This window comes from Natrix helvetica (genome assembly GCF_964273705.1).
Source record: "Natrix helvetica genome assembly, chromosome: 2".
NCBI lineage: Eukaryota > Metazoa > Chordata > Lepidosauria > Squamata > Natricidae > Natrix > Natrix helvetica.
The window spans coordinates 251,508,522-251,531,472 of NC_138552.1; the positions used below are offsets into that span (position 1 = coordinate 251,508,522).

The 22,951-nt window shown below is 45.2% G+C and overlaps 1 protein-coding gene across 2 annotated transcripts in view; it reads right to left on the minus strand.

Moving 5' to 3' along the window:
• PIGF (phosphatidylinositol glycan anchor biosynthesis class F) overlaps positions 1–22,951 on the minus strand; it is a 43,129-nt gene that overhangs the window by 6,586 nt on the left and 13,592 nt on the right. For both annotated transcript variants that reach the window (XM_081940774.1, XM_081940773.1), the window contains exon 5: positions 15,280–15,388. In XM_081940774.1, coding sequence (XP_081796900.1) covers positions 15,280–15,388 — 109 coding nt within the window. The remainder of the gene's footprint in view (positions 1–15,279; positions 15,389–22,951) is intronic.

Below are 22,951 nucleotides of genomic sequence, written 5' to 3' on the forward strand. Positions count from 1 at the left end.
ACCTGTAATTACATCTGTTGCTATGTTCTGAAAGGAGAAATTATGGTGAAACAAAATATTGCGGACAGGATGCTTTCTAAAACTTCCAGGAACCTTGAGGCATCTTAAGATATCATTATGTAGATTTAATAAACTAAAACCTGTTTCATCCACAAATTTAGCTCTAATGCATGAAAAAGAGCGTTGGTACTTACCTGATACGCCTCTTCTAATAAGGTAGGGATAGCATCCATGCATGGGTTAACACTGTCCCTTCTCTGATTGGACTGAGTCTGATTAATAATTAATTAATCCCCTTTATAATCCGCCCTCATGGGTAGCTCCACCCAGCTTTCGGCAAAGAAAACACACAGACTCAATGTGTTATCCAGGACAGAAATAAACCTTTACTAATGCAAGAAACTCAACAACCAGACAAAATGCAAACTCCAAATGATCCCTATAAAGCTTCCAACACCAGAATACGACCAGTCGTTGGTCAGGGTGGGGTTGGATGCTATCCCCACTTTATTAGAAGAGGTGTATCAGGTAAGTACCAATGCTCTTTCTCAATAAGGTGGTGATAGCATCCATGCATGGGACTTATCCAAGCCGGGCTGTCCATATGGGAGGGACAACCTATCGTATGACCTATCTGTCAGAGTGCACGGATTGCAAGACACGATGACCAAATGCAGCATCCGCGGATGTGAACTTATCCAGCTTATAATGTTGTATAAAGGGTGAAGGTGATGTCCATGCGGCTGTCCTGCAGACTTCCTCCAAGGACGCTTGAGCTGCCCAAGCAGCTGTCGTCGCCACACTCCTAGTCGAATGAGTGGTGACCCTCCTGGGGGACCGGTTCCTGAGCAGACTGGTAAGCAGTAGCTATGCACTTTCTGACCCATCTACCTATTGTCGGTATTGATATCTTATGTCCCAACGACGCAGCTTGAAATGAAATAAAGAGGGACTCTGAGCGTCGGAACTCTGAAATCCTGCAAATGTAGATTTTTAGGGCACATCTCACATCAAGTTTGTGCCATAACCTGTCCAAAGGCCAGGTAAGTGCAGGGCAAAAATTCAGCAGGACCACCTCCCGCACCCTGTGAAACCAGGAGCCGACCTTGGGTGTAAAGGAGGGGTCCAGCCTGAGCACCACCCTGTCCTCATGTAAGGAACACAGGTCATCCCTAACCAATAGGGCCTGCAACTCCGAAATCCTCCTGGCGGAGGTAACGGCCATCAGGAAGACCACCTTCAGAGTGAGGAATTGTATGGAGACTGTGCGAAGGGGCTCAAATGGTGCCTTGGTAAGGGCTGAGAGTAGTTTTGGTAAGTCTCACGTAGGGTACCTATGAACTGCTGGCGGTCTGAGATTGGAAGCCCCCCTCAGGAACCACCTTATCGTTGGGAGTTGCGATATGGGCAGGCCCCCATTCTGGTTAAGATGGTAGCAAGAACAGCCACCTGCCTTCTGATGAACCTGAGGGACAGATGACAAGGTAGGAATGATCCTCCTGCTGGAACACCACATACAGAAGATATGCCAGGTCACGTTGTAGATACGGACCATGGACAAACTTCTAGAGGCCTGAATGGTTTCTATGACCCTGATGGAGAACCTATTTTGCATCAGAGCGCCCCGCTCAACCGCCAGGCAGTCAGATGAAGTCACTGTGGGTGCTCCAGCACCTCTGGCTGAGGGACACCCTGTCTGGCGGAACCCTCCACGGTCTTTCCACAGACAAGGCCCGGAGGTCCGCAAACCATGGGCGACGTGGCCACTGCGGGGCCACGAGGATGACCTTGCTGTAGATGATCTTCCCTATGACCCTGGCTATCAACGGGGTTGGCGGGAAGACGTAGAGGAGCCCACAAGGCCAGGGTGTTAGGGTTCTAAATACCATGCAGAAATAAATCATTGTCCAAGGCAAAACATCCTTTAAGGTGCGATTTATTCCGCAGGCATGTTAGTACTGCTATGGAAATTTCAACTCTGGAAGTACATTCTCTAAGTTCAACCAGTTGAAAGTTCATGATCTCTCCCCACACCCACAAATCCATCACATGTTCCAATCATCATCTTCCACGCTGGCATGTACACCCATCTTCTTCCGGCCAGGTGTCGAGGTGCTGAGACAAAAGATGACCTTGGCTTCTACAAAAGAATGTCAACAATCCATTCTACAATCCTACTCCTTTCTATTCCCCCCTCCCAACTACTACACTATTGAAACAGCATAGAAAATTATAAGAAAGTGTGGCAGGCCAAAGATCCTAAAAAGAACATAACTACAGGCCTGACAGGCGGCCTCTCCTCAAAAGAAAAACGTTTCCTGCAAAGAGAATAACATAAAAGTTAACATAACAAAATTAACCACCTTTTCTCCACCCAGGGGAACCCCTTGACTTCTCGGGAAACTTCCCATTGAATTGCTTTACTAACTTCTCCACTTTCAGGTTCCCACTGTTTACCCAATTAGCTTCAGACCAAGGGTAACCCTTCCAATGCACTAAGTACTGTAAGCAACCCCTATTCAGCCTGAAATCTACAATTTTTTCCACCTCAGATTGTGTTTCCCCTTCCATCACTACAGGAGGAGATTGAGCTTGGGTGGATGCTCTTCTGTTAGACCCAATTACTGGTTTCAACAAGCTACAATGAAATTCTGGGTCAATTTCCCCTAGACTTCTGGGTAGACTGAGTTGAACTGTAACTGAGTTAACTATCTTCACTATTGGGAATGGACCTAGAAATTTTGGACCCAATTCCTCGCTAAGCATTTCTAATCTTATGTATTTGGTAGATACAAAAACATTGTCCCCCACACGGTAGGGGTTTTGGAGCGAGCGATGTTGATCATCTTGCTTCTGGTAGGCTTCTGCCGCAAATGCTAGAGCCTTCTTCGTATTCTCCCATCCTTTCTTTAGCATGTCCATCCATTCATTCAAAGACATGAAAGAAGGAGGTTCTCTAGGCAACTCAGGCATGGCAACAACTTCCATGCCACTGGTAATCTGGAAACCCGCTAATCCTCTGCTGCTGTGGACCGCATTGTTGTACGCCACTTCGGCGAAGGGTAGCAAGTCCGACCAGTTGTCTCGCTGATAGTCCACAAAACACCTGATGTATTGTTCCACCACCGCATTGGCTCCCTCTGCTGCGCCGTTCATGCTGGGATGAACCTCTGAGCTCAGTTCTTGTGTGGACCCAATAGATCTCAGGACCTCTCTCCAGAACTTGGCAGTGAACTGGACTCCGCGGTCTGAAATGATCCTCTTGGGTACTCCATGCAGGCGATAAATGTGTTTCACAAACATTTTCGCTAATTCGTTTGCGGATGGCAATCCTGAGCAAGCAATGAAGTGTGCCTGCTTAGAAAACAAATCAATAACAGTCCAAATTACTTTATGCCCACTGCTGTCTGGGAGTTCCATGATGTAGTCCATTGCGACCTCTTCCCATTGCCGTTTCGGGCTCTCTGCTGCAGGTGCTGTAGGTTCTGGGCTCTTGGATCCATTCAACCACGGCTGGCCTTGTTCCTCCTCCGAGGCCTCCCCCTTGGTAGGACTCTTTGTCACCTTAAGTTGGGGATCCTCCTCCGGAGATTGTTTGCCCTTTTCCTCTTCCAAGGCCTCCCTCTTGGTAGGACACTTCGTCACTTTAAGTTGGGGATCCTCTTCCAGAGGTTGTTGGGCCAGATGACTTTTCTGTGCAGGCATCTGGGGCCCTCTCTTAACCACCGTGGCAATTGGTACACACGTTTGTTCTTCGGCAATTCCCTCCTCCGAGGCCTCCCCCTTGGTAGGACTCTTTGTCACCTGAAATTGGGGATCCTCTTCCAGAGGTCGTTTAGGCTTTTCCCCCTCCGAGGCCTCCCCCTTAGTTGGACTCTTTGTCACCTTAAGTTGGGGATCCTCCTCCGGAGATTGTCTGCCCTTTTCCTCTTCCGAGGCCTCCCCCTTGGTAGGACACTTCCTCACCTTAAGTTGGGGGTCCTCTTCCAGAGGTTGTTGGCCCAGATGACTCTTCTGTGGTGGCATCTGGGACCCTCTCTTTACCGCCGTGGTGGTTGGTGCGCACGTTTGTGGCATTGGGGCTGGAGCCAAGCACTCTGATGCTCTGTGGCCAAGTTGACAACAATGGTGGCATTTAATTGGGCCCCACGAGGAATGGAACCTAGTTACATCTCTAAACTCAGGAACCGTTTCATCACACTGCCTTGCTCTCCAACTTGCAGCTGCCCCCTTGGTAAACCCTTCTTCCATGGTGGAGATTGCTTCTCTGTAGGAAGGTGGAGTAAGAACCTTTTGGGGCATTGCAGATGCACCTTGTCCCGCTTCCCATCTTGCAGGCCTGGCTTTGGTAATCCCTTCTTCCATGTTGGTAATTGCTACCCTGTAGGAAGGTGGGGTAAGAACCACTTGGGGCCTTACAGGCGCACAATTTCCTGCCATCCATCCCGCAGGCCTCCCTTTGATAATACCTTCTTCCATGGAGATTTCTTCTCTGTAGGAAGGTCTGGTAAGAACCTTTTGGGGCCTTGCAGGGGAGACTGGAACCGGTGGGGAGGTCAATCCCTCGGTTGGCCACTGCCCAGCTTTCTGCCATGGTGCCATCTGCTGAGGGAGGGCAGGTGCCCACTGGCATCCCTCCCATCCATGACCTGGGGTTAAGACCCATCCCGGGGTTGCCTGCTTCACAGGTTGCAGCTCAACCAATGATGGCTGGCTAGGGGGTTTTACGTGCCAAGGACCCTCCTGCTGGCTTGGAGGAGTTATGGGCCAAGTAGGTGCCCTTTGCTGGCTTGGATGAGTTATGGGCCAAGTAGGTGCCCTCTGCTGGCTTGGAGCATTTCCCCATGCTGATGGCAAAGGAGTTTGTAAGTAGCATCTCTTCCATCCAAGTCCTGGGAGGAAAGCCCAATTTACTGCCCAATTTGCTTCATTTACTGGTTGCAGCCCCAATTGTGGTGGCTTGCAAGTAACAGATGCTGGAAAAATTCCTTCTTCCTGCCTCCTTTGAAATTCCCATTTTGAAAGGGAATCTTTCTTCCAGCTAGTTGCATGGTGATAAGCCATTTTAATTATTGCCGTCTGGAAGGAGCCCAAACCTCCGTTCTAAGGGTGTTTTTTTTTTTCCAATCTTGCTTCTAAGCTGGGGGGGAAGGAGGGGGAGCATGCACTCACAATTTTGCTGAAGAAGTCCGTCTGAGATTTCCTTCGTCTTGTCGCGTCTCCTCCTGCATTCCTCCAGATGCAATTAAACTGGAAACAGCATTCCATTGCCTTTGAAGTTCCGTACTCCTCTTCTTATCACCAAAAGCTTCTCATTTATTCTTCGCTGATATTTACGCTGTCCCGGTCAGCATTGGGGATGCCGAGACCCACATCACCAGATCTTCCATCACCAGCCCTTCCCCCTTGATAGGGGGAGGGAGCTAGTGAAATATTTTTAAAGTAGAGAGTTGAAATAATGTTAGGGTTCTAAATACCATGCAGAAATAAATCATTGTCCAAGGCAAAACATCCTTTAAGGTGCGATTTATTCCGCAGGCATGTTAGTACTGCTATGGAAATTTCAACTCTGGAAGTACATTCTCTAAGTTCAACCAGTTGAAAGTTCATGATCTCTCCCCACACCCACAAATCCATCACATGTTCCAATCATCATCTTCCACGCTGGCATGTACACCCATCTTCTTCCGGCCAGGTGTCGAGGTGCTGAGACAAAAGATGACCTTGGCTTCTACAAAAGAATGTCAACAATCCATTCTACAATCCTACTCCTTTCTATTCCCCCCTCCCAACTACTACACTATTGAAACAGCATAGAAAATTATAAGAAAGTGTGGCAGGCCAAAGATCCTAAAAAGAACATAACTACAGGCCTGACACAGGGATGATGAAGGGAATCCATTCCCTCTGCACCCGGCGAGCGGAACCCGGGCACCTGTGCATTTGCCGGGGACGCAAACAGGTCCATGACCAGAACCCCGAAGCGTTGTGTGATCTGAAAGAGAGAAGGGTGTAGCCGCCATTTGCCTGGTCGACCGTGGTACGACTGAGCCAATCGGCCTGAACATTCTCCATCCCTGAGATATGGTCGGTCGAGATGGATAGGATGTGAGCCTCTGCCCAGCCTCCCAGTTGACTGGCCTCCCTTATGAGCTGTTTCGATCTTGTGTCCCCCTTCCTATTGAGATGAGCCTTGGCTGTCATGTTATCGGTTAGAACCAAGACGTGTCAGCCCATGATGGGGGGGGGGCGAAGCGTTGGAGTGCCAGACAAATGGCTCTGAGCTCTAGTAAGTTAATGCTCTGGGCAGCCTCCTCCGGGCTCCACTGACCCTGTGCCATCCGCGCATCAAGGTGCGCACCCCAGCCCGTGAGACTAGCAGCGGTGGTGATGGTGGCCCACCCTAAAGTGGCACCCTTGTTCAATGGCTGGGGACCTCCACCAGTGAAGGGATTTGCATACCTCTCTTGTCATAGATACCTTATATAGAGATGTACTTGTTCGCTTTTGGAAGGGCAAAAGGAACCACTGGAGGTCTCTGGAGTGTAACCTAGCCCAGGGTATAATTGCGATTGTAGAAACCATTTTCCCCAGCAATTTCGAGAGCCTAGCTAATGAGACTCTGCTGTCTCCCATCACCTGTGTTACCAGTTGTCGCAGATCTACCTGACGCTCTTCAGAAAGGACTACCTGCTCTGCCTGTGTGTCAATCCAGGCCAGATGCAGGATTCTGGTCGTGGGGATAAGGTGACTCTTCGCTTCATTAATAGAAAACCCATGTGATTGTAGGGTCTGTATTGTGAGTGCAAGGTCGAAATTGGCCCTATCTCTCGAGACTGATTGTACCAAGATGTCATTGAGATAACAGTGCACCCAGATGGGAATGGTCCTCAGATGTGCGGCCAGGGGACTTCCGGTTCCAGCGGCTGACGGCGACGGGCAACTCGTTTGCTCGCTCCGGCTCCCCGGTGGGCTTCCCCACTCCTTGGGGGGCACAGGACGCCCCGAAGAGGCGTCCTGCCGGAGGGGCGGCATCACAGGGGATCCCTGCATCGGCGGCAGCTGGTGGGGGGCCCCCCGCCTCGCTCCAGGCACCGGGGAGCAGTATCGGAGGGCGCGTAAAGCGTCTTCGCAACAGGCTGATCGGAGAATGAAAAAGCAGAAGGAAGCAGCGGCGGTGTGGTGAGGCGCATACCCCCCTTCACTCCCTTTGTTGATTTGAAGAACTTTTCAGCACTTTAAAACTTTCACTTTCGGCTAACTTTGGAGGCGTGGTTGGAGGGAGGGGGATTCCCCCCCCCCTCGGACGGGCGGCTTGGAACAATTTTGCTCTCAGCCCCAGGGGAAGGAGGAGGGGGAAGAGCCAACCAATGATGCCACACCCTTGTTTAAAGTGACTTTCATTGAATTTAACTCCCTAATTTACTGATGATCTGAGGACTTTGGGAACTTTGAAAACTTTGTTATGCCTCTGAGCCCAAAGCTGGCAGGGCAAGATGGCCCACTTCCGTTGTCTTCATGAACTGTGAAAACTGACTCCACCTTTAAAAATTCAGGCTTCCGGTCTTTGTCTCCGTGCCACCCAGAAGAATCTCTTGTGGATTGTTATTCTTTGAACTCTCTGGGGTGAAAAATTTTACTCTATTGCCAGACTGACTAGAGAAATTCTCTCCTGCTTGGACCTTCTGCCTCCTGGTCTCATCTGGCTGCTCTGCCGCTCCAGCTGTCCATTCTCTACACTGACTGAACTCTTTATCCTATAAACTATGTCTCCTAAAAGACCACCTCCTGGAAAGCCTGGCTTTGCTACCTCTGCCCCGACATCAGCAACATCCAGTCCTGCTACACAATCAAAAATTACAGACCTGATGTAACCTAAAAGTACAGAGATGGATTTGCAACAAATGCTTCAGCAACTCATACAGGGACAAGAGGAAATTAAGAAACAATTAAAGGAAATGAAAGAAGAAATGAAAGAGAACCAGGTCCAAATTTATAAGAACTCACAGAGACTGGACCTTGTGGAGGGTGGGGTGACGGAGGTGGGGGGGGGGGTAGAGGCGGTGCAGAAGGGAAACAAAGAACTTGATACCCAACAAATGAAAACAGAATTTGAGAGAATGTCCTTTTACCTTAGATTTCAAAACGTGATGGAAGCAGATGATGAAAACATAAGGGACATCATGATAAACATTTTGGCTGAATATACACACAAAGAAAAACAACAGATGGAATGGGAGATAGATTTGGTTTATAGAGTGAATTCAGCCTATGCCAGAACACACAATGTACCCAGGGAGGTACATATTAAATTTCTTAGAAAAAGCACAAGAGACGAAATTCTGGGACTACAAAGGGGGCAGGCCCTGACATACCACGATAGGGAAATAACTATCTTGAAGCAGATCCCCAAGAAAATTAGGGAAAAAAGGAAAAATTATTCGCAATTAGCGAATAAATTATACCAGAAGGGGGTGTGGTTTAGATGGTTGATGCCTGAAGGTATATTGATATTCTGGGAGGAGACAAGAATTAGAATTAACACACCCATAGAGGCACAGGCCTTTATGGAAAAAAACAAAATACACCTAGAAAAAACAGAAGATCCTACAACGGATATGCAGGACACGGGAGGGGCCGGAGCTCTGCCAGCGGGGGGAGAAGGGGCAATACCAAGAAAGCTCAGATCACAAAAATGAATAAGAAAATCTCGTTGATATAAACTGACCGAAAGTAGTAATGGAATTAACATGTGGATCATATATTACTATGTATTAAACTGATTGAAAGTACCAATAGAACTAATATGCTGATTATATATGACTATGTATTAATGATTTATACTCAGATGTATACTATGAGTTTGGAGGGAGGGGGCGCCTACCACACTTTGCAACTGCCAAAATTTGTACACCTTTCCACTACCTTTTTCCTTGTAAATTCTTAAAAAAACCAATAAAACTTTGTTTAAAAAAAAAAAGATGTGCGGCCAGGGTCGCTAAAATCTTAGTAAAGGCCCGAGGAACCAAAGAAAGACCAAAGGGCAAGGTCCTATATTGATAGTGAACATTGGCATAACAGAAACGCAAATATTGGCGATGCCCCTGGAGGTTAAGTACATGCAAGTACCCCTCTGTGAGGTCTACAGAGGTAAGAAAATCCCTCCGTCTTAAAACATTCCACAATAGTCTGCAAAGAATGCATTTTGAACTTTTTAAACTTTAGATACCTATTGATTCTTTTCAGGTCCTCCATCTACCCGATGATTTGTGTATGACAAATAGGATGGAGTAGAACCCCTAATGACGTTGGTCTTCGGGCACCTCTTGGATGGTCTCGATATCCAACAGGTGCCAGATAGCCATGCACATCAGGAGTTGCCTCTGTGGGTTGTTGGACACAGGGGAACAGATAAAAAACCGGGGAGGGTAGGAGATGAACTCCAGGGCCAAACCAGCCCTAACCATGGATCTAACCCAACCATCAGAGGTAGTGGAATCCCATTATCAGCAAAGTGGAGCAAACGTGCACCAATGGGGAACCGATCCTGTAGTTGCTCATGGCTTGCAATTGTACAGGTTCCCCCCTCCTCGAAAGGGCCGCCTGCTTTGATTGCCCCTCTGTTGCCTATAAGGCTGCTGGCATTGGCCAAAGTTGCCCTACGGGCAGAACCCTGGAGGGTTGTAATCATATCCCCGGAATGAACCCCCATACTCCTGCTGCCTATATTGCTGCCTCCTGGGATAGGGGCCAAGACGGGGGAAACCTTTCTTAACATTCGATGTTAAAATCTTACGCTTGTCTTTCCCTTACACAAGCAACAGTGTGAGGGCATCCCCAAACAAGTGTCCCCCCTTGTAAGGTTCTGCCGTCAGCTGCCACTTGTGCCTCATGTCCGTCTGCCACTGTCTTAGCCAAAGGAGCTGGCAAGATGCGACTGCAGAGGCCATGGCCTGAGAGGCAAACCGCGTGGTGCTAAGGGTGGCATCCAATGAGAACTGCACTATGGGGACGATCTTGTTTAAGTCCTGGTGCACCCTGGAATCACCGGCCGGGATCCTCTCTTGGAGTTGCTGGAGACAGCAGAGGCTAGATCTAGAAAAAAAGGAAGCTGCCGTTGATGCCTGGACTGCCCATGCAGTCTGGTGCCCCCATTGGAGTGTCTGGTCAGCCCTCTTGTCCTCAGGCTTGAGGACCTCTTCTTGGGATCCAGGCAATGTGGTGCTAGAATGCAGAGCAGCAATCGGGGCATGCACCGAGGGCCATTGGAGCAGTTTATCCAGGCCCTCAGCCACATTATAGTATCTCCTGTCAGCCGTGGAGAGCACCGAACCAGCTGTGAGCGCAGACCACTGTCTCTGGACTTTATCCATGAATAACTGTGGGGCAGGTATAATGTCAGCCTCCCACTTCTGTTCTGTGAACCACACGTTGGCTGACATGGCTGGTGCTTGTGTTGAGGGAGCGTCACCTTGAGTTCCCAGGTCAGATGCGACTTTGGCAAGTAAGGGTTTGAAGAGGCCAGGTGGGAACAGCCCCATAATCTGAGGTTTGTCAACAGTGGTGCCTTCCTCTTCGGAAAGGTCTGCCTCCCTGATTTCCCCCTCCTCAGAGACTGGGGATGGGCTGTGGGGAGACCCAGTTGGATGGGGGTCCTCCACCCCTGCTGGTGGGGCATCTCTAGGCAGGTGTGGGCGCGAGTGTCCAGAAGATGCCTGGTTACACTCTTGAAGACCGGCCGCAATGCCCTGCTTAATGGCCTCTGAGATAATGTCTTGAAAATTGAACCTGGCAGGTGGCATAGAGGAACAGCCGGGCATGGCCAGCAAGCGCCAGTCCTGCAGTGGGGAGGGAATAGGCAGGGCCACGAAGGCCTCTGGAACTGTGCCATGTGCCCTGGAACTTGGGGGGGAAGCCGTCGGACCACGGCCCCAAAAGCTGGCCATATCAATGTGTAACATTGGGCTGAACGGCTCTGAGTCCAAGTCTAGGCTGGTTGAAGATCTGTGATCCAGTCTGGGTGCTGTCTGCTGGCCTCGTTCGTGCATGGAAGAAGAGGAGTGGCGCTGCTGGTCACTGTTGGTGTGTTTGATCTCAGCAGGCCCTTCTTGGACTTCGAGGGCTTGTTGGCCTTAGAAGGCTTAGCGTGGGATCTGGCTCCCTCTCCATTTTGGGATGTAGAGGGTCCTGCTGGAGAAATGGGAGCCTGTGGAGCATCCAGGGGTCCTGGGGCCACCTCCCGGCCAGCCCTGACTGCGTCGGGAAAAGGCCCTGGCATGCTGCTGTCTGCCATTTGCGATATCCTCAGATGGTTAATCAGCCCCCAAAATGGCGTCCGCACTTCGCTGTCTTACAGTCGAAGTTCAAAATGGCGATTTGCGCCAGCTAGCTGCTGAAGCTGCATTCCCGAGCTCAGGGAGCAATTGGCGGCCCTGATACTCCTGCTGTCCTTTGCAGTGAGAAATTGCCTTTTAATTGCTTCCCGTCTACAGAAGGCTCAGAGCTGCGCGGACGCACCGTCTAGCTTAGGCGCCGCATGCAGCGATCTCACCCTTGCTTGCCGCGATTGGAAAGATAAGCCGTGGCTTGGCAGCTCAATCGGCAGGCTTCTGATGGAATCCCTCGTGCTTTTCTCCTCGTCGAGAAATTAGGGATGGATGCCTGGTGAGCCTCACAGCACAGTGGCAGATTAGGAGGCTGTTTAAGAGGCGGGGGGGGGGCAGTCAAGCTAGAATGAAAGTGACCACTTCAGGTTGCAAAGTTCCACTGTCCTCCACCTCTTAGGCCCAAAACACGATGCCTACATACATACACTATATTGCCAAAAGTATTTGCTCACCTGCCTTTACTCGTATATGAACCTTCTGTAAGTGACATCCCATTCCTAATCCATAAGGTTCAGTATGACGTCGGTCCACCCTTTGCAGCTATAACAGCTTCAACTCTTCTGGGAAGGCTGTTTACAAGGTTTAGGAGTCTGCTTATGGGAATTTTTTACCATTCTTCCAGAAGCGCATTTGTGAGGTCACACACTGATGTTGGACGAGAAGGCCTGGCTCTCAGTCTCCGCTCTAATTCATCCCAAAGGTGGTCTATCGGGTTGAGGTCAGGACTCTGTGCAGGCCAGTCAAGTTCATCCACACCAGACTCTGTCATCCATGTCTTTATGGACCTTGCTTTGTGCACTGGTGCACAGTCGTGTTGGAAGAGGAAGGGGCCAGCTCCAAACTGTTCCCACAAAGTTGGGAGCATGGAATTGTCTAAAATGTCTTGCTATGCTGAAGCATTCAGAGTTCTTTTCACTGGAACTAAGGGGCCAAGTCCAGCTCCTGAAAAACAACCCCACACCATAATCCCCCCTCCACCAAACTTTACACATGGCACAATGCAGTCAGACAAGTACCGTTCTCCTGGCAACCGCCAAACCCAGACTCATCCATCAGATTGCCAGATGGAGAAGAGCAATTCGTCACTCCAGAGAATGCATCTCCACTGCTCTAGAGTCCAGTGGCGGTGTGCTTTACACCATTGCATCTGACGCTTTGCATTGCACTTGGTGATGTATGGCTTGGATGCAGTTGCTCGGCTATGAAAACCCATTCCATGAAGCTCTCTGCGCACTATTCTGGAGCTAATCGGAAGGCCACATGACGTTTGGAGGTCTGTAGCGATTGACTCTGCAGAAAGTTGGCGACCTCTTCACACTATGCGCCTCAGCATCCGCTGACCCCGCTCAGTCAGTTTACGTGTCCTACCACTTCGTGGCTGAGTTGCTGTCGTTCCCAAACACTTCCACGTTCTTATACTACAGCTGACAGTTGACTGTGGAATATTTAGGAGCGAGGAAATTTCACGACTGGATTTGTTGCACAGGTGGCATCCTATCACAGTTCCACGCTGGAATTCACTCAGCTCCTGAGAGGGACCCATTCATGTTTGTAAAAACAGTCTGCATGCCTAGGTACTTGATTTTATACACCTGTGGCCATGGAAGTGATTGGAACACCTGATTCTGATTATTTGTATGGGTGAGCGAATACTTTTGCCAATATACAGTCGTCTACTCACAAAACGATCCAATGCAAATTCAGTGAATTAGAGAAAAACCGGAGCTAGAATAATTTGAATAACAATAGCCTAGGATAACGCAGCCGTCCTCAGAGTGGACTGAGTCAAAAGCTGGGTGGAGCTACCCATGAGGGCAGGTTATAAAGGGGATTAATTAATTATTAATCAGACTCAGTCCAATCAGAGAACGGACAGTGTTAACCCATGCATGGAGGTTATCCCCACCTTATTGAGAAGTGATATATCCCAGTAAGTCTGATCAAAGGCTTCTTGCGCAACAGGATCCTCTTCCCATCAAGCATTCTGCTGATGGGAGATTAGCTCTGAGCTTCTGGGTACACAAAGGTGGTGAAGGCAGCTTTTAAAGGTTTCCTCTGAAAAAGGAGGAGGGAGGCAGCCTTGCCCCTTAAGGGGAACGCTACTTCATCCTGTATCTTGGGATTCTCCCCTCCCTCCTGTAGCCAGGGCATGTTTGGAAACTGGACACTAATATCTACACTACACTAAATTGGATTAATATCTTGGGTTTGGGAGGGTTTGTCCTCCATTTATATTTTGATACATGTTATTTATGATAGATATATCATAAGTGCAAAAATATGTGAGAATATAATTAGATGTATGCTTTTTTTAAAAGGGAGAAACCAATGTCCCAAATTTACCATATTTTTCGGAGTATAAGACGCACCGGAGTATAAGGCACCAAGGTTTTGAAGAGGCAAATTAAAAAAACTCTGCAAACCTCCCAAAAACGGACCGTTTTTTGTGAAAACCTGAATAGCCTTTAGGGGGCTTGCAGAGTGCTCCGGGGGAGGGGGGAAAACGAGCCAAAAAATGACCCATTTTTTACAAAAACAGGCCCGTTTCTTATAACAAAAAAAGGGCATGGATAGCCTTTAGGAACTTATAGGGTGCTCCTGGAGGCTGGAGGGGGGGGGGTGTAAATGAGCAAAAAATGGGCTGTATTTTTGTTCATTTCTGCCCTCCCAGCCCCCAGGAGCTCTCTAAAAGCTTCCTACAAGCTATACACGCCCATTTTGGTGAAGGGGGCGGGGCTTCAGGAGACAAAAAATGCTGTATTCAGTGTATAAGAAGCACCCAGATTTTCAGCCTCTTTTTTGAGGGAAAAAGGTCCGTCTTATGCTCCAACAAATACGGTACATTATTATTTCTGAATTATATAGTTCATTTGCATTTAATATGAGGCAAAAAGGGTGCAAGAATAGTAATTAAAACTGGACTACATTCATTTACATCAGACATTCTGTTCAATCTAGCAAGATTCAGAATGCTTAATGCCAAATACCCTTATCCACTGTTTGTGGGTATATTTGCTTTGAGAACATTTTAATCCACTTTACATTATTAGCAGATCACTTTATTCTCTCCTCCCTTCCCCAACAATAATGTTGGCAGATGAATGTACAGTTGTCCTGCAATCCTGCCAGCTTCTCGTTTTTCCTACAAGCAGCAGAATGCTTAAGGGTTTGTTGGAAAACTACAAAACATGTTTTCGGCACAGGATGGCTCAGCTAAGGCTGCTTCAAAGATCACTCTGAAGCCATTTCAAATGCATTTTGTTAAGTGCTTTTAATGGAAGTTAGCAGCACACCACTGGCCACGTTCTCAGATGGCATAAGAGGTGTCGGGCCTCCATGACATTAATGGGCTGGATGCTGACTGGCTACGGCTTGAACTTGAGAAATGTCATTAACTGTACATTAATTAACTCAGTGCAAACAAGCAGCAAGGCCTTGTTTGCACTGAGTACATCTGAAAGTATTCTGACAACCATGTAACTCACATTGAGGAAGTAGCTTCATCCACTTCCAGCTTGTTAGAGAAAATATTCTACCATGTTGCTTTCAACAGTCTTTACAATGGAATTACAATTAAATCTTAAAGATCACCAGTCTATATGAACAGGAAATGCTGTAAGGCAAAGTAGAAAAGACCCTTAGTACTTTGCTTGTAAGCTTTTATAAAGGAGTTTTAGCCAGGTAATTATAAACTAAATTGTATTGTAACTTATTTATTTATTTTTACCTCCTCTGTACGCTATATAATACTTTTGTACGTCGCCCCGAGTCCCTGTGGGGAGAGGGGGCGACTAATAAGTTCAAATAATAAATAAATAAATAAATAAATACGGGACTGGATGGAGATGGTCTGATCAGTTTTACGTACTTCATATAAAATAGAGCAACCAACCTGCCATGGACGGTCCCAATCCAGTGGAATAGGAAATGCTCCAAGCCAGGCTCCCACCACACTGCATATTGTGGTAATCTGGAGATTGTTATCCCAGACAGACATAGCCCTATAAAAGTGGAAGAAGGTTAATCTTTAAAACTGTGTGTCCTCAATTGCTTGATTTGTTTACTCACCATATGCAATACTTTATTACTATTATTGTACTTCAAAATTAGATTTTAATATTCTACCACCACCAGTCTCTAATGGGATGCTTTTTAGATGGATTCATCAGTCAGGATAATCTGGAAAACACAGACTTCGTGGAAAACATTTAAGTCTTCATATGCTTCCAGATTGAACTATAATTTCAAAAAATAGTTTTACTTTTTAATGCTCCTTATAATAAATATAGTATATTTAAGAACCCGTGACAGGCTGTAACTGTTTTGTCACAATATAAACTACCACCCTGGCAAAGTTTCTATTCTGGAGTGCTTTTAAGGAGCAGTTCTTCTATTTCTGCTGATTATGGAAATGGTTTTTTCCTCCTGCGGCATGAAAACTTTGTATCTCCCTCAATTAGGATAATTTCTGCAATATGCCTTTTTTCCTACTAACTCTGAATCAATTTAATTCTATGCTGATAATAAGATAATGAAACTGCTAGCAAGGGCGTCAAGTGGTAGTTATGAAATCTAGGTATGTTTTTTTTCATACTGAAAACATAACTATTTAAACAATATTTTCTATGTATGCAAAGTGGCTCATTATTTTCTAAGAAAGGATAAAATGGTAAAAAATTTGATTTTTTTAAAATAAAAATTTTCCACATGCACCTGCTGTTTTATTGGATCCTCCTGTAGGAAATATGATGCAGTTAAGAAGCATATCATTTTATTGCTAAAGTACTTCTACACTGCTGATCATTAAAATAATCCTTCTGTGCCTCCTACATGTTCCCATCTTCTTTCTTCTTGGCTTAAGGCAAGCTCTAAGGCAAGTCTGGCATTTTGTTGAAGTGTATAGGCAGGAAAAAAGGGAAGGAACTGTCACTTGGGGAAAAAGAGACAATATAGGAGCCATATACTAAATCTTGGTTTGATGTAATGGTTGTACTACTTTACAGAAAATTCTTCCAGAGATTGCGCCTTGAAGGGTGAAATTTTGGTTAGCCTTATGGCTAAGTGAGCTCAATAATTAATGCATGGTTAACTGAATAAAAGCAACTTTTATTTGGGTTTGTACAATGCACCAAGCCATAAACCAGGCAACACCCTGCCCCCAACTGTGCTGTCTTATTATGATGGTGGTCTTGTGGCGGGTGAGGAAAGGAAGTCAGGAACGTAATCCAAGAGTATATATTGCCAGCAGGGACACTCAAAGCGTGAAGGTCATGCTAACTGCGAAGTTAGAGCAAACAGGCACTTATTTGGGGTAGCAAAGATTATTTATTCATTTGTTTATTAATTAATTTGTTCGTTCGTTTGTTCATCCATTCATTTCATATGGCTGCTCATCTCAAACTTATGACTCTGGTTGGTTAACTATAGACCTATCAGCCTGATTTCAATACCAGGAAAGATTCTGGAAAAGATAATCAAGCAGCAAATTAGTGAACACCTAGAAGTAAACAAAGTAATAGCCAAAAGCCAACATGGGTTTGTCAAAAACAGATCATGCCAGACTAATCTTATTGCATTCTTTGACAAAGTGACAAAATTAGTGGACCAGAGGAATGCCGTCGATATAGTTTACTTGGACTTCGGTAAGGCATTTGATAACCTACTACTAGATAAAGTAGAAGAATGTGGTTAGACAGCATCACCACCAGATGGATTCGTAACTGGCTGACCAACCGCACTCAACGTGTAGTCCTCAATGGAACTGCATCTACATGAAGGGAAGTATGCAGTGGAGTATCCCAAGGCTCTGTTTTAGGCCCAGTACTCTTCAACATCTTCATCAATGATCTGGATGAGGGGATAAATGGGGAACTCATCAAATTTGCAGATGACACCAAGATAGCAGGAATAGCCAACACTCCAGAAGATAGGCTTAAGATACAGAAGGATCTTGACAAACTTGAACATTGGGACTAGCTAACAAAATGAAATTCAATGGTGAACAGAGTAAGGTTCTACATTTAGGCAAGAAAAACGAAATGCACAGGTACAGTATAGGTGGTACCTTGCTCAATAGTAGTAACTGTTGAGAGGGATCCTGGAGTCCTAGTGGACAACCATTTAAATATGAGCCAGGAGTGTGCAGCAGCTGCCAAAAAAGCAGGGGACTGGAGACTAAAACATATGAAGAACGGTTGCAGGAACTGGATATGTCTAGTTTAATGAAAAGAAGGACTAGGGGAGACATGATAGCAGTGTTCCAATATCTCAGGGGTTGCCACAAAGAAGAGGGAGTCAAACTATTCTCCAGGGTACTTGAGTGTAGAGCAAGAAGCAATGGGTGGAAATTAATCAAGGAGAGAAGCAACTTAGAACTGAGGAGAAATTTCCTGACAGTTAGAACAATTAATCAGTGGAACAGCTTGCCTCCAGAAGTTGTGAATGCCCCAACACTGGAAGTCTTTAAGAAGACGTTGGATAGCCATTTGTCTGAAACGGCAGTTTCCTGCCTAGGCAGGGTGTTGGACTAGAAGACCTCCAAGGTCCCTTCCAACTCTGCTATTGTATTGTATTGTATAATAAAAATGAGATTCAAAACATCACAGCAAAACAATTTTTTTTAAAAAAATGAGCTGAGATAAAAGCAGCAACACTAATCATAACCAAGTTACCAGGTCAACCACATAGGAAGATGCTGGAGGCGGAGGATCATCAGAACAAAGACATCAATTCATACTGCGTGGGAGAAGGCAATAAAAAGCCATCCCTGTATTTTAACCAAGAAAACTGCAAGGGTAGGATATATAAAATGATTGACAAATGGAGAAAATATATGTGGTCGCTAAGAGTCAACATCGACTTGATAGCAGACAAAATAGATCACAAGATGAGACAAAATTTTATATTCATCATTTATAATTCTGAGAAAAAAATATAGTCAAAAATGTGCCTTTGTTGAAAACCACGTTGCAAAAATGCTGCATCATATATACTGGAACATATTTTCTGTTCAGCAAAACTAATGGAACAGAATCTCAACTGGACGAGAATCCCATCCTCAGAGGCACTGATGCAATTTAGGGATTCCACATGCATAGCAAGATTCACTAATTAATTTTAGATTTGGTTGTGAGGCCCTTGGAATACACCGCAATTTCTTCATTATGGTAGCAATTACATTCAGCTGGGAACAAAAGGCTCATAAGCTGAGAATTTAAATTCACAACTGAGAAATAATTCAATTAAAATCACTAACTTTTTACACAGGTGAAATCTATATTCTTGTCAGATGGTTATGGAAACTGTGAATAGCACTTATGTGAAAAATCAACAGAGCTGTTGCTTTCTGCAAGTGAAGCCAGATGTCTCCCTGCTCACGTCTGAGGGTATTTCTGCTTATTAAATAGCAGCCGTTGGGTTTTAATTAAAATTGGTTGAGTTTCATTCCACCCCTTCCAGAGAAAATAGCTGGTTAGGAAAACATATTGGGTGGGCAGGAAGAAACTTTGGTAACTCTATGCCTCCAGCATAAAAGAGGAGAATCAATCTCTACCTTATATAAGCTGAGTTTCTGGAGCCAGCACAGGCATTACAAAATACACATGTACAAGTATTGAGTACACTCTTCTCTATATTAATATAAAATGATACGATCTGCCTATGATTCATAAGGCTTTCTTTCTCTTCAATTAACTAGAAAGACTCTTGTGCACATCTTCTATTGAGGTGCTCATGATGGAGTATACGAAGGACTCTGTCTTGCTGCAATACCAAAGCAGTGGAACTCCCAGCTCCAAGAAGATCTGGAGATCATGTCTACTAGTGTTCCAAGCAGTGACATGCAGTCAGGTGAGGCAAGTGAGGCACAGCCTCACCACTCTCATCATGAAAAAAAAAGTAAAAGGAAAAAGCTGAGCTAGTTGCTGCCTCACCGTGGATGACTCTGCTTAACCTCACTGGTGCTCTCCCTCCCCATGTCAGCGTTCCAAATATCATGCAGAATTAAATCATTGTCCAAGGCAAAGTAGTCCTTAAAACTCCAATTTAATAAGACAGGCATGTTGGCATTAAGCTGGTGAAATTTCAACTCTAAGGTACATCCGGTGAATTCCCCAAGTTAAAAGTTCATCATCTATCCCCACACCCCATAATTCATCACATGGTCCAATCTTCATCTTCCACTCTGGCATGTACACCCCTCTTCTTCCGGCCAGGTGTCGAGGTGCGGAGACAAAAGACGACCTTGAGCTTCTAAGAAATCCATAACAATACATTCCACAATCCTACTCCTTTCTATTCCCCCCTCCCAACTACTATACCAATAAAACAGCATAATATGTATGTTTTAATTATGTGGCAGGCCAAAGATCCTAAAAGGAACAGAATTACAGGCCTGACACCCCAAGTGTAGTGACTTCCTCCCCAGGCCCCCATTCATTTCTCTCTCACACACACACAGCTGGATAAAACTATATAAAAATCTAGCCCAGCTTCACTGATTACAAGTTTGAAAAGGCAACGTGGCTCCACCTGCAATCAAACAACACTTGGGGAGGGAGAGCACAAGCAAGCACTGAGGAGACCACAGGAGGAGGCAGGAAGCCAGGCAAAGAGCCATGCTGTAGTACACACACTTCCCCCCAGCCTCTTTCTTTTGGAAGGCTTGGCTCGGCTCCCCTCCGGCTTCTCTGCCTCTCCTCTCACCCCAGCCTGCCAGCAGGAGGTGGTGGGTGGGCTTTATTGTGTTCCAGGCATTTCCCACCCAGACAGCAGGCTGCATTTGCAATGGTGGAGGTGTTTGGGAAAGGCAGCAGGGGAATGGGGGGGGGGGATGGCAGAGGAGCTGCTTTCAAGCCACTGGAAAAGATATCCAATCCAACTTTTGTGTGTGGGGGGGTTTGTTTGAGAGTGAGTGAGAGAGGGAAGGGGTAGGAGAGATAGTCCAATCCAACTTCTGTGTGTGTGTGTGTGTGTGTGTGTGTGTTTGAGAGAGGGGGAGGAAGGGAGAGAGGGAGGAAGGAGGGGAAGGAGAAGAAAAAGAAAAAGAAAGAAGGAGCAAAGGAGAAAAACAAATGCTGTCGCTTTAAATTGGAACTGAGCATGCCTGGCTGTGGAATTCTGGGAGTTGAAGTCCACAAGTCTAAAAATATTTGAAACCCAGCACTGTGTCAGTGCCTCACCAGTCATAAACCTCACCGCACGTCACTGGTTCCAAGAAATTTCAAAGCATGATTATTTTTTTAACTCTTTTCACTGAAATGATTATATAGATTATTTTTCACTTTTGTTTTGCTTTTGGTAGGTGGTTTATCACTTTCAGAAATTAGATGACCAAATCCATATAACATACAAGGACTTCAGAGCAGAAGAAACTTCTTGGATGAGAAGCGAAACACCTTCAAAGAAAAACAAGAAAGTCCACTTGCCTCTTGAAAAAGCACCTTTGGGATGACTGAGTCAGGCACCAATAATTTTGTCCTTAAACACTGCAGGTGTTTTAATTCAATTTGTGTATGTGATAAACAAAACTATCATGATGATACTTAGTTGATACAGAAAAGAGATGCGTTGACACTTCACTGGAGTGGTTCTCAAAATGTGGTCTCCAGACCCCTGCGACTCCCCAAGACCTTTCAGAAGATCCATGATGCCAAAACTATTTGCCTAATAAAACTAAAATGTCATTTGCCTTTTTCACTATCATTCTCTGACAAATGCATAGGTTTTTTTTTTTGAGATGCTACATACATGTCATGCCATCATGTGATAACTAATGGAATGTCTGCTTATGTAATCTTGTATTTTTAGATTCTTCTAAGCTACAGGTTTAAAGGAAAACATGTGTTTTCAGAAATTAATTCAGTTCATCTTAGTACTTCTATTGCAGAGGTGAGTTCCTACTGGTTCAGCCCGGTTTGTCCACATAGGTGGTAACTCGGCCTGCCACCCCCCCCCCGAACCGGTTCTCTCGGCGGCACCGTAGGTGCTGCCATCTTGTTTTTTTAAAGTACTGTGCATGCACGCACAGCATGTCACTGAGCAAACCCGCAGTAGCAGCAGCCAGAACCCACCCCTGTTTTATTGTGGTTTTACTAGCTGTCTGGTTATACCTACTATAATCTTTATAGTATCATTATCACCCAATCAATATTACTTTGAAATCCCACAGCTTTTTTGTGCCTATTCAGAAATACAAGAAGTGCACTTTGTTGTCCTATTTGCAATATTTTTAAAAAATCTAGATATTTACATTTTATTTAAAGTTGAAATTGTTTTAGAATTTAATATTATTTTGTAAAAGAAAATGCATCTATATTTTTCTTATACTTAAGGATTGACTTGGCTTAAGGCAAAGAAGATTATACAACTTGCTTTCTCAACCCACATCTGCATCGTCTGTGTCGATGCTGAAAAAAAATGACACTGACACATCACGGAGTTCTCTGACTCATGGAATGAAGTTTCACGGAAACTGGGGAAAATGCAAATGAGAAACAAAAATATGATAAAAACTATCGCTACCTGAGCTGTAAAGATGCTAATCATTCATTGTTATGCAACAGAACATTTCTTAATAGTATTATAGTGCCAGTTAAACATATCATTTCAGTCCAAACTTTCAGAGTTAAAGACAAATAAATCAAGTATTTAAAAAGTAAATGTTATGAGCTTTTCAGAAGCCAACTATTGTTTTTTACAGCTTTTCAAATCAGAAATGAAAAACCCACTGAAGCATTTTATAGGGTAAGTTATCATTTTGCAATGGCTGAAGAAGCATACCCAATAACTGAGACTAATTAAGTCTTGTACAGTTGACATGACTGAATGCCTTCTGGATGAAAAGTAACTTTAAAAAATCACTGCAGTGCCACTTTACAGCATACAGTAACATGTCCTGAAAATGGCGGGTGCACAAAAGGACTGCTGTCGCTAAATGATGCAGACACGTGACATCATAACTCAAGAGCTACCTGCACAGCACCTCCAATCTAGCTGGCTAAGTGTGGAAGGCATAGCCATCAAAGGCATCTATCAAGTAAGAGCATACGCTTATAAGGAAATCTTAAAATTTTAAACATGTGAATTGGGAGGAGCAATTGGGCTGCCTTAAGATAAATGGGTTCAGCACATGAAAGACATTATCAGAGAAGATCCAACAAGTTAAATTTCAGGGCTCATTTAACCACATTGTTTCTACATCAAGATCTGACCTTTTCAACAGAATGTCAAGTTGCTAAGAACAAGCAGCTTTTGAGATACTTCAGCACATACCTAACTTTGCATCTTTATCTTTAACAGGAAATTTACAAAATATGCAAAAAAATTATTAAAATAATTTCCTCCCCAAAGGCAGGTGTTGTTATCGAAAGGATACAAGATACAAACCCAAATTCTTAGGAACGTTTTTTCAGAGTGGATTTTTTTTTACAAGTAAAGCAAAACATATTAAATAAACAATGAGTACATATTAGAATTAACTAGCATAATATAAACCTATTTAGACTGTTTTATTATGAGCCAGTGTCTTGAATAAGAATGTTTAGCATTATTAAGAAATGATGGAG